The sequence below is a fragment of the Coffea arabica genome, chromosome 4c, assembly GCF_036785885.1.
Source record: "Coffea arabica cultivar ET-39 chromosome 4c, Coffea Arabica ET-39 HiFi, whole genome shotgun sequence".
Classification (NCBI taxonomy): Eukaryota; Viridiplantae; Streptophyta; class Magnoliopsida; order Gentianales; family Rubiaceae; genus Coffea; species Coffea arabica.
In genome coordinates this window covers 16,706,106-16,718,652 of record NC_092316.1, presented here as the reverse complement: position 1 = coordinate 16,718,652, position 12,547 = coordinate 16,706,106, and the positions used below count along the sequence as shown (strand labels likewise).

The 12,547-nt window shown below is 33.9% G+C and overlaps 1 protein-coding gene across 2 annotated transcripts; it reads left to right on the top strand.

The window, feature by feature from the left end:
- Window positions 1–1,069: 1,069 nt before the first annotated feature.
- On the top strand, window positions 1,070–7,274 carry LOC113739956 (calmodulin-binding protein 60 A-like). Of its 2 annotated transcripts, none has more exons than XM_027267400.2 (7): window positions 1,070–1,819; window positions 2,379–2,457; window positions 3,193–3,245; window positions 3,332–3,822; window positions 5,432–5,592; window positions 6,045–6,251; window positions 6,362–7,274. In XM_027267400.2, the coding sequence occupies exons 1-7, from the start codon at window positions 1,710–1,712 to the stop codon at window positions 6,923–6,925; spliced, it is 1,665 nt and encodes a 554-aa protein (XP_027123201.1). In that variant the 5' UTR covers window positions 1,070–1,709; the 3' UTR covers window positions 6,926–7,274. The 2 variants fall into 2 exon arrangements, with proteins under 2 accessions (XP_027123201.1, XP_027123200.1); XM_027267399.2 differs by having other exon boundaries at window positions 1,396–1,819; window positions 2,384–2,457; window positions 6,362–7,145.
- The last annotated feature ends 5,273 nt before the right edge of the window (window positions 7,275–12,547 follow it).

Below are 12,547 nucleotides of genomic sequence, written 5' to 3'. Positions count from 1 at the left end.
AGGAATTAGAAGTTTTTTATTCAAATCTCCCTATCGCTCCTTATTTATTATGTTCCACCTCGCTTCAGGAAGGAAAAGATTAAAAAAAGAAAAGAAAAGCTATATAAGTACCCCTCTTCTGCTAGGAAAAAGATTTAAAAAAAGGCTTTACGAGTTTGGTGGAGGTAAAAGATGTGCAAAGGAAATGAAGGGAATAGGAAAACAAAAGAAAATAAAAAGGAACAAGAATTGGCAAAGAAAGAAAAAGAAACAAGAGAAAAGGGAAGGAAGAAAGAACTTGGATCTTAGAATGATGAATGCTACAATATTTATATTTTTGAGGGTAGCTTGGACAAAAGCATTAGTTAAAACTATGTACGACATCACAACTAACTAATATCAATAAGAAGTTACCAAATAATTTGGTGGGTCATTTTTCATCTAATTATTATCTACTAAATTAAAAAAAAAGACACACCATCATTATTTAGTTACAAGTGATTAGTACTAATGTGCTACGGTAATATGTCAGATGACGTACATGATGCATCCAATGGGTTCTCGGTATTTTAGTTAGTCAAGGCATGAAGCATGAAATCACCGGCCCAAAGGTTGGTGGCCACCAACCTCTTAAGGTTTGGTGGGATGAGAGGTCAAGGTTTCGAACCTTACTTTTCATCAATTGCCATATAGTGGCTCTTCTAAAAAATTTAGATGGATATGTAGTGTATCCATTTAATTCGGTGGTGGTTCAGTCTCTATTTGCTTTCATAGATAAATAGCGACGAATGACAAAAAAAAAAAAAAATACATGAAGCAAGGATAAATATCCAATTAAAAGTTGTCCCCGGGGGGGGGGGGGGATGCAACTCTCGAAAAGCGATGGGGTGTACAGCAATCAACCGTATAAATAAACCAATGTATTATTACACTTTCACCCAAAATAAAAAATAAGAATAAAAGAGCAAAACAAAATAATATTAATATCAATAAACAAAATTAAAAGTACAAGTAGGTGTACTCCGTAGCAAGGAAAACAAAATCCTACATTCCTACTTATAAATTAGATTTGAAGATGAAGCAAGCAGTTGAAGCATGTATTATTATACCTGATGAAGAAAGTGAACAAAAACCTGAAAATTCAAAAACATGTGACATCAACGCGTATTTCTGGGGTCTACACTCTGCCGTACACGGTTTTGTGGGCCCCTACCTTCTTCCCTTCTTCCCTCCATTCCTCAGCTCTTTCCTCTATTCTGCAGCACAATTGCGGTATTTCCTGCCCCAGAAATGGACAATTCCAGTAGCAGCACGTACACCTAAAATTGGCAGAGGTGCCATTAGCTTTTCTTTTACCGGCGGTGAAAGACTTACATACGATTGTATTCTGTTCGTATCCAACTCCTCCAGAACCAGCCAAAATTCACACCTTCCATACTTATTCGTACATAACTTTTTTTTCGTCTTCAATCATTGATATCTTTTGTCTTGTGGCTTTTTGTTCCACAGTTGATCAGTACTTTTTCACTGTTTTATCCAATTCTTGGTAATTTTAGTAGTATATATATGGTGGGTTTTTCTTGGCTTCCTCAACTACTGCCTTCATCATTGTTGTTAGTATTATTTGAGACAGCCCATGAATTCTCTACTGGTGTTAGGTGCTACTGTTTAGAATTGACAGAATTAGCATCTGGGCTGTTGCTATTTTTGGGTTTGGAAGGTTTGGAAAAATGTCCCAGAAGCGACAACAGCAGCAGCAAGAAGAGAGTTGCAAGACTCAATCAGATGGTGATGACTTTGCCTCTGATGACAAGAGGAGAAAACTCCCTTCTCTTAATAGGTGAAATATGAGCTGGCCCTTTTCGTTTTTCGGTTCTTGACTTTTTATGCTTTCTATCTGGGACTTTATAAAATTGTCTGATTGGAACTTATATTTGTATGATGTATTTGACTGCATTTGCATTTACATGTTCAGTGTTAAGTTGACTATCAGTTTGGGCTGCTTGCACTTAGGTTTATGCCCAGAAGTAACATTAAAGAAGAACAAAAGGAAAGGGAAGAAAGTTGGAAAATCAAACACTAGCTGCTTTTGGAATCAAAATTTACAAAAGATTTTCTTGAAATTAGTAGGCTTGCTGCTTAATGGATATGATCAATTTGACTGCTACATATGAATTACGTACATAGGAAATGATTAATTGTGCTGTTCTATGATATGAAGCTTTTTGGTTGCCTTTTTGTTCAAAATACGTGTAATGGGTGACTTGAGGATGTTTTCAAGTAATTTGAGGATAGGATTGAAGGTTCTTTCTCAGATGTTTGGGTGAGCATGGAAATGAGTATCTGGTTTGTGTCTGATATTTGTCATTCCTGACTTTCCTCTCGGTAATGTTTTATAGTGTAGCATCGGAGTTAATAACCTTGCGTAGAATGCAAAAATTGATCGAGCCAGCTTTGGAGCCAATGATCCGTAAAATTGTAAGCTCTTGTCCTTCAAGCAATTCCTGTCTAACAATTTCTCTCCTGCTTTTTATGTTGATGAAAAATTTTGCTTAGCAACTGTTCTTTTAGATTTAAGTCATTGGTTTTAGATGTTAAGAAGTCTTGGATTCCTGATACTCGAAAAAGGACGAAGGGATTTATGTCTTAGTTAATTCTCTCTGGAGAGCTTATGCACAATCAATTTCAGGGTGTATTACATTCTTTTATGACCAACTATCATGAAATGGTGAAAGTTAGGGAAAAAGTTAGTTCTATGCCTCAGTTTCCAGTTTACTACATTTCTTGATGTCTAATATGTTTTGTCAAATCTTACTCTCCTCCATAGCAACATACTTCATATGAAAAGCTGATCTTGGTTAAAGTTGTTAAAACAGCTGCAAACATTCTGGATGCTTTTTTCTTGAAGTGGACTTGCAGAAACAATAATGTGTTTAGAATTCAATTCAGAAATAGATCTATGCATTCCTCTGCCTTTCAGTTCTATTCTACTTTGATTTATTGGTTGTCTAAAAGGGATTATGCCAAGTGATGGTGCAACTGTAATCTTCAGTATGATTTGAATGTTTACAGATTCAATACTATGAAATAAACACCACTATGCAAATAGGACCAAGCACTTTTTTATACCTTGCTCATGGAGTTTCTTCCCCTTTGTTCTTTATTTACTTCTCCCAGAATGCTATTTTGTTGATTCGTTGCATGAACTCTCAGGTGAAAGAGGAAGTTGACTTGGCAATGAAAAAGTACTTGATCAGTATAAGAAGGTAAATATTGAGAGTTATACTCAAAGTCTAGCCTATTGCCTTTACTACTCTAAATTGCTAATGAGATGCATAATTTTTTAAAATAGGACTTGCGGGAAAGAGATATGCTCTTCTGAATCAGGAAGTTTACAGTTACAGTTTCTAACTGGTATCTCTCTTCCAGTTTTTACTGGAACACGTATAGAAGGCGAGGATTTTAACAATCTACAAGTTGCCTTAGTTGATCCTTTTACTGGGCAAGTTGTTCCCATTGGTCCTCAATCTGCTGCAAAAGTTGAAATAGTAGTTCTTGAGGGAGATTTTGATGGTGATGAAAGTGATAATTGGACCTTTGAAGAGTTCAAGAATAATATTGTCAGAGAAAGGGAAGGCAAGAAACCCCTTCTTACTGGGGATGCTTTTTTGACTCTTAAAGAGGGCATTGGTGTGGTCAGTGACATTTCTTTCACAGACAACTCAAGCTGGACAAGAAGCCGCAAATTCAGGCTGGGGGCAAGAGTTGTGGACAATTCTGATGGTAACAGAGTGAAAGAGGCCAAAACAGACTCCTTCATTGTCAGGGATCATCGTGGAGAATGTAAGAATTTTAATTGCCTCTCTCTCTCTCACACACACACACACTCTCTCTCTCTCTCTCTCTCATGTGCATTGCTTGACAGGTAAGCAGAAATATTTTCTTGTTATTGTTGTGCTCCTTTTTCTCAAAGCAAGCCTGCCAATGCCAGTGACATTCATGATGAAAACAAAATTTGGTTCCAACTTTTAAAGAGGGTTTTTTTGTTAAAATGTTATGGTTCAGGCTTATAGTTAGCTCTTAAGTTGTTAAGTCTGCAATTGCAAAGGAAGCGAAATTGTCGGTTAATGGGAAAGGCTCAACTTTGGTTCTCATTGTGTAGGCAATAACTGGAACTTCAAGTATTTATTAGTTCTGTGTAGTCTCCATTACTGAAGCTTTACTTTTAGATGTTAAATTCATCATTGGTTTTCTGTGCTATTTCTTTTTCCCATAGTTTTTAGTCACTGCTCTTCTGACGGTTGAAGATGATTCATGTGCTCTTTTTCATTGCTCTTATCATGCATTTTTTCATGTGCGCGTGCATTTTTTTTTCTTTGATGCAAGTCATCAATTGCTGGAAGATGCTATCATCGTGGAGCAGCCTTTTTTTTTTGGCTGCCTCCATCATATGATCTTGTGTACTTTCCTACATTATATTTTTACTTGGTACTTTTGCATCTTCTAGAAGTCGGGAGAAGTTGACTGCACACACTAGTTATATATGTCTGATGACCTGTTGGTTTATAAAGATGAAGTAATAATAGAGCTTTTCGATATCACAAATAATTTCATTTGATTGAAACTATTTCAGATTTTCTTCAGTTGAAATAATGGGGATAAGTAGCTTGGCAAAGGTACAAATATTTTGGTTCCCTCGATTCTAAGATCAATTGAGTCCGTCTGTCTTATGGAGCATTTGATCCTTTTTTTTTTCTGTAGAGTACATCCTTGGTCTAAATTTAATAAAACTATAAAAGTACCTGCGTACTCAATGCTTCTAAATGCCCTTCCCTTTTCTTTTTTCCTAGAATGGTATTCTGTTCCGTTTTATTCTTGAACATATCCAATCAGAAGTATAGAGATGATGCTTATTTGTCCTGTATTCAATTTTTGGAACATAATAACGGTACATTGTATAAACTCTGCATGTTTAATATTTTCTGCAGTACTAAGTTGCTTGAACTTGAACCTCAATTATGCTTCTATAGCTATCTTCACCTTTCAAACAGCTTCTTGCTATACCCCTCTTGTGTTTAGAGACAATAGACATAATACGTATCTTCCTTTTAGGTTTATCTTGTCTGTGTTGCATATTGCAAGGCTTTTGCTTCATGCATTTTATTCTTTAGGAAACACAAAATCACCAGTTTACTCGTCATTAATTAGAAGTTAGGTGACTTAAGTTGCCATTAGTCAATTGATCTTCTATCGTTTTCTGGTTTCTCCTGGATTCTTTACTCTCTTATCAGATGTAGTATTCTCTTTATTCTTTCTGCTAGCATGTGAGATGTGCCTTAAACAGGACGTGATACAGATGAAGTGTAATGCCTTAAATCCTTTTTTGTGCTTAGGTTCTTTCTCTTATGACTTGAGTTACATCCTAATAACCGGCCTGGGTTTCTTTTTGTAGTGTACAAGAAGCATCACCCTCCTTCTCTGGCAGATGAAGTATGGCGCCTAGAAAAGATAGGAAAAGATGGAGCTTTTCACAGACGTCTGAGCAAAGAGAGAATCAAAACTGTGAAGGATTTCCTTACCCTCTATTTTGTTGATCCTGCAAGGCTTCGAAATGTAAGAATCTATTGGATTTCCTTACCCTATATATTGTTGATCCTACAAGACTTCGAAAAAACAGTGATGTTTCATATAGGATTGTTCTCAAATTTTTTGCCTTACTTTTCCAAGGGCCAGTTAAAAGTCCATTCTGTGATATATTTGAGATGAAAATTGTTTATAAAATGTGATTGTTCTAGAGGTGTGTATAGTACACCTTCATTCTGTCTGTTGTTAAATTCTCATATGCACTGACATAGTGAGCTGTTGGATTTGATTTTGTGGAAGGTGCATCATTGGTGTCTTGGTCATGTTAAATGCGTAGAAAATTTTGTAGCTCCACATTGACATTTGAAATAGACTTTTTTGTGCAATGTGGTGAAAGTTCTCTTGCTTATTTGGAGAAATAGCTTTTTTCTTTGGGACGAAATAGCTTATAATGCCCCTTTTGTGTATTCAAAATCCTGCAGATCCTTGGGACAGGCATGTCAACTAAAATGTGGGAAGTGACAGTCGATCATGCCCGGACTTGTGTCCTTGACAAGGAATTGCACTTCTACTATCCATCCGGATCTCAGCATAAAAAAGGTGTAGTTTTTAATGTTGTAGGAGAGGTGATGGGTTTTGTCTCTGATTGCCAGTATATTACCCATGATAAGCTGTCTGAAACAGAAAAGGTATGAACTATGAATATAAACTAAACTTCTTGCCTTTCTAGTACTGTTCTTTCCCCTGCTTAGCGTTTGAATGACTAATATTAGTTGGCCAATATCCAACTTTGCTGCAGGCTTATGCCCGAGACCTGGTGGCTGCTGCTTACAGGCACTGGACTGATGTGGTTTCAATTGATGACGAGGCCTCTCTTATGGATGGTTCTTTATTCTTGTCTACCATAGAATACTCCTCGAATCCTCCTATGCTCGATGGCAGCAAGGTTCTGAATTCTCATAAGAGTGGCAAATGTGATTATCCAGAACCAACTACCTGTTCTGATATCATGCCATCCATGTATTCACTCGGGGGTTTAACCAGCCTGGATGAATATGACCTGCCCATTATGGACTCTATGGAGGTTAGATTTGACCACCCTTTGAACATTCCTGGCCAAGTCACGAACAACACGATATGTGACACAGACTCCATGACTCAAGCTTTCTACGAGGATGAGCACCTACAATTTTTTGATTCTTCAAATTTGGGGCCATCCACTGGTCTGAATACTGCTGTTAGTTGCTTTCTGGGGCGTCCGAAGAGGAGATGGAAAATGCTGTTCAGTGTCTTGAGATGGTTTTCGATAAGAAGGTTGGTTGCAAGAAAGTCTAATGTGAAAGAAGTAAAAAGATACTGTTAACAGCAACTTTTTGCTTTGTGCTACAAATGCATTTCCAGTTATCGGCTGTAGATTTTTTCTGGAAGGAAATGTCCCCTTTCCAAAAAAAGAAAGAAAGGGTATTAGTTGAATAGTTTTGCTGCCTGAATGTATATTGAGTGCGGTTCTTAGATGTAGTTGGGACATGTACATTCCTTGCACAGTAGTGAAGCACTGTTGCTCTCCGTATTGTCGATCCTCAGTTCCCATCTTCCAGGCATCTCCTCTGTTTCTTCATGTCTACTCCCCTCCGTCTCACCAATTTTGTCACACTTGCTAATGAATAAAGTTATTATTCTAGAGGGTTAATTCTGATAAATTCCCTCGAAAATTGCATTTTCGCCCCGAACGTTTCATTGAATTAATTTACTCCTATGCAATTACTACTTTTTCAGTCAAATAGATTGGGTTGGGCAAACCCAAATTTATGCTGGATTAGTTTTGTGGAAGGCATAGGGTTTCATGAACTGACCAATGTACCCTTCCCTTGCCATTTAAAATTTCACAAGAAAGTTTTGAACAAATTTATAAATTATAAACATAAGTCAAGATAAACTTTGGATAATTAATTACACTTTCGTGAAAACTTTTGAACTAATAAAACATGAAGTACAATGTACTTAACAATCATATAGTTCAATTTATTTAGAATTTGTAGCAAAATACAAAAAGTAGAATCCATAAGCTAATATTTATTAAAATAAACTTCAATTCTGATAATAAAACAAAAGTTGCACAGAATTAAAAATTTTTGTGATTTAGGGAGCTATTTATTTCAGAAGATCCATATGATACATCACAAAGCTCCACAGCTACATCAACAATCTCTTCTTATATTTTCAAGAACAGATCAAAACTAAAAAGCTTGGAAAATAAAAGAAGAAACAAGGAAGCACATGAAAATTACATTGAGATGTACAATATTACTGATCCAGCCACTACCCCGTCAGATACTCCAGATGATGATTACCAGTGGGCATGGAATGATGTTAACATGGATGGGTCCCCATAAAAAGGCCAAGTTTGTTGTTTGTTTTTACGAAAGGCCGTTTGTTCTCAAAGGCCAAGTTTGTTATTTGTTTTTACGAAAGACCATTTGATCTCAAAGGTCAAATGTAAATAGATGAGACTATCCATTTGGAAGGATCATCTTTGTTTTATGAAATAAAAAGCCTAGTTTGTTTATATCTCTCATGGCAGCCTAATGGCAAGTAATTGATAATTTGATAATTAAGAGCTTGTTGGGTTAATTAAATCACCCCAGAAATCATGTATGTGTCACATGACTGATTCAGCCAAAGATTGGACTGGTTGACCCCAATTGTACTAGATTGAGAAAATTGTAATAGTACGAGGGGTGGATCAGTTCAATTAAACAATTAGGGGGACAATATGAAGAAAGGCATTTTTTCAAAAGGTTTAGTGAAGTTAACCCTATCTTAAATGATCAAATTTTGTTCATTATTTTTTAATCTTACTGTTAATAACAATTCAACCGCTCAAGATTTATTAACAACTTTTTCAAACCCATTAGTCATGTGAGGGCAAAAGTGTAAATAAAATAAGACTCTCTCTCTCTCGACATGAAAGTGGGTTATGGAAAAGAGAGAGCAAATTATGAGAAAGGTTCTTGTTCAACCCCAGATCCTTTTTTTTTTAAATCTGATGTAATGTAACTAATCTTCATGACTTGATGGATCCAAAATTCCGAGGAATTGTTTTTTGTGGCCAGCGACTTCGATACTTGGCAGGGACCAACAGACCATTGGTTCAATAAATTGTTTTTGCATCTGAGAATTCTTAAGTAAAATTCTCCTTACAACAAATCGTGTCAAAGTTGCACACTTTTATTTTTTTTTATTTTTTAATGTCTGTCAACTTTAATTTATCCTGTACTCAGATTCCACTGAATAATGACAAACATAATTGTAGATGAATCCACATCCAAACACGGCAGATTCATCCCAAATAAATCAAGTGCCTAAACTCACATATAATTTGAGAGCTTACATGGGGAAAGAATAATTACAACACCTCTCTTTCTAAAGAAAACAAAAAAGAAAAATAAAAAAAGAAGAAAATTTGCTCATCCCGTCTTTGAAGTACAAAATGAAAGAATTCTTAAAAAGTTTACCGATGATTCATCGTCAACCATAACTTACACACTAAAAAACAACTATACCAATGAAGTTCAAACCCGTAATAGGGAGAGAACTAGAAGAACTTTTAGTTTGCAGTTCAATTAATTCGACTGGTTCAACTCCTGTTCAAAGGTTTAATCATGTTTTATTTGTTTTAGTATTAAAAAATTTTGAATACAATTGAAATAATTTTTTTAAAAAACAAAAATTTAGTGAATTCCGATGGAACTTTCCGGTTTTTATTGGTCCAACCGATCTTTGATCGAGTTTAATCGGTTTAATTGAATTTTTGGATTAACTATTGAACAAGATTGAAGACATGATCAATTTGCGGTTCAACCAACCAAACCGATCGAATCGATCTGATTTTCAAAGCATTGAAATATACACATTTAAACATAAATTTCCCACCTATCGAGTTTTCATTGTATATAACCAATAGTCCCTTAAGTCATTGGCCAACACAAAGGCATTTAAAGTTTTTATGGGATAGGAAGTCAAGGTTTTAAATCTTGTCTCTCATCAATTGTTATTTTATATGATTTTTTCAAATTCAGCAAATGCTAAAGTACATCCGTCCAGTTCAAAGGTAGTTTTGTCCCCTTCGGTTCTTAATGACCTAGTTGGGTCTATTCCCTTTTTCACAGTGTAAGAGTAGGAACAAGTGTGAGTGTCTATTATTGACATGATCAATGAAAAAAAAATCAAAATAGAGTAGAAGATATAACAAAACCAACTCTATACAGATACAGAAAGATAAGAAAATGAAATACAAACAAACAAGTTGGTGGCAATGGATCTACTTTCATACGAATTCGAAATGAATGTCTTTCGCCCTACCATTAAACCATAACTATCATTCATTGTGCTTTCTCGGAAAGGCACGGGAAATGGCTTTGCTTGGACTTTAAAATTGATACATGGATCCTTCCCTGTTTTCGATTGTAAATTGTCGACGTTTCACAGAAAAAAAAAGAGAGAGATTTCATTGTATCTATAAATGTTGATTATTTAAAGCAAGGTGATCTATTCAAACCTCAAATTTGACAAATTGTTATGGGTAAATTCTGTAGTGTATTCACATATTTCAAAGACAGGTGTGGAAAGTAAATTATATGGCAAAGAAGCAGGCACGTGGAAAGGTAAAGAATATGTCAAAGAAACTGACATGTACGGATGATGAAAGGAATATGTTTACAAAAGCAAATGGTGACCTATAACAGGCACGGGCCGGTTTGGAAATGTTGTGTATGGCAGAAGCTGAAAATGTATTGGGGTGTCACGGAATTAACATATATATAATGAGTCTAGAAATAAAACACCGAAGAGAAAGGGTAAGCAGTACTAAACACAGCCATGCTTGGTTGTCCTGTATTTAACATAAACTGATTTTTATGAAAGTAAAAAATATATTGCCCATAACATACCTATTCTTTATAATTTTTTTTTTTTTTGCATTACATCAACAAAACACTAGCTATTTACGGGTATTTTATTCTGAATCATTACATTTATATAAAATACATAAATATTTGTAACTAAAATTGAAAAAGTGTTACACTAATATTTTTACGAAAGAGAAACTAGTAAATTTTATATTAAACAAATTTTAAATATGTGAAAGTAAAAAGTTTTTGCCCATAACATACCAGCTCTTTATGAGTTTTTTGCATTACATCAACAAAATACTAACTATTTATGGGTATTTTACTCTGAATCATTATATTTATGTAAAATACATAAATGTTTGTAACTAAAATTGAAAAAGTATTATACTTATATTTTTACGAAAGGGAAACTGGTAGATTTTGTATTTAACAAAATTTAAATATGTGAAAGTAAAAAAGATTGCGCCCATAACATACCAGCTCTTTATGGATTTTTTGCATTACATTAACAAAATACTAGCTATTTATGGGTATTTTATTCTGAATCACTACATTTATGTAAAATAAATAAATGTTTGTAACTAAAATTGAAAAGGTGTAATACTTATATTTTTATGAAAGAGAAACTGGTAAAATTTGTATTTAACATAAATTAAATATGTTAAAACAACATTACAGGTGATTTTATTAGTTACTTAATTTGTTGGTAAGAAACAAGGTTTTTTTTTTTTTGCAAAATTTGTTCATTAGATTTTTTCAAATAATTAGGATATAAAAGTAAATTTTCACAATCTTTTATTAGCAATAGACCCCAATTTCTTCCTAAGCAATGACGAAATCAAGATTTTTTCCTTGGAGGGGGGGCCAAAATGATTGACAAATAAAATTATTTTAATATGTTATATTCAAAATAATTTTCATCTATTTAAATATATGGCATCCTAAAATATCAAATATTAACTTTAATTATAAAGGTATATCTATTTAATAAATATGTAATATAGTCATAACAAAAATTAAGACAAGAAATAACATTTGATTAAATATTTTATAGGAAAAAATGCACTTTTCATCCTCAAAGTTTCACCCCAAACATATAGCATCCTCAAAATTTCGTAATTTTGGCCAATTAAGGACAATTGACGGGAAATGAAGAATTGATCGTTAGAACCAACGATTTTACCCAACAAAAAATGGGTAAAATAGAATAGAGCCATTTTTAATGGAACAATTGCAACGGACAAAAAGCTCAATTCTTCTCCTTCTTCGCTCTGCTTTTATGCAACCCCAAAATTTTTTTGCCAATCTCTGGAGTTTTAACGACCGTTATACAACTTTCAAAACAAATAAATTCATTCTAAATTTTTATTTGGGATTATTTCATAAACCAAATTGCGGTCACTTTGTGTAAAGTATCACTTTCCCATAAAAGACCAGCTATTTATGATTTTCCTCCATTATTAGAACAGGGTACCCATTTTTTTATAACTAAATTTATTTATCGAATAAAATAAAAATAAATTTATTTTCTAATAAAAGACCAGCTCTTTATGGTTTTCCTCCATTATAAGAACAGAGTACCCATTTTCTCATAAATAAATTTATTTATCAGATAAAATATAAATAAATCTATTTTTTAATAAAAGACCAACTCTTTATGACTTTCCTCCATTATAAGAGCAGAGTACCCATTTTTTCACAAATAAATTTATTTATCGGATAAAATAAAAATAAATCCATTTTTCAATAAAAGACTGGCTCTTTATGACTTTCCTCCATTTTAAGAACAGAGCACCCATTTTTCCATAAACAAATTTATTTATCAGATAAAATAAAAATAAATCCATTTTTTCAATAAAACACCAGGTCTTTATGATTTTCCTCCATCATAAAAACAGAGTACCCATTTTGAAAGTAAAAAGGAATTTATTTATCGGATAAAATAAAAATAAACTCATTTTTCAATAAAACACCAACTCTTTATGACTTTTTTCCATTATAAGAAAAGAGTACCCATTTTGTCATAAACAAGTAACTTCTTTAATTAGAAACCATCGACCCCTTACCAAAGATGA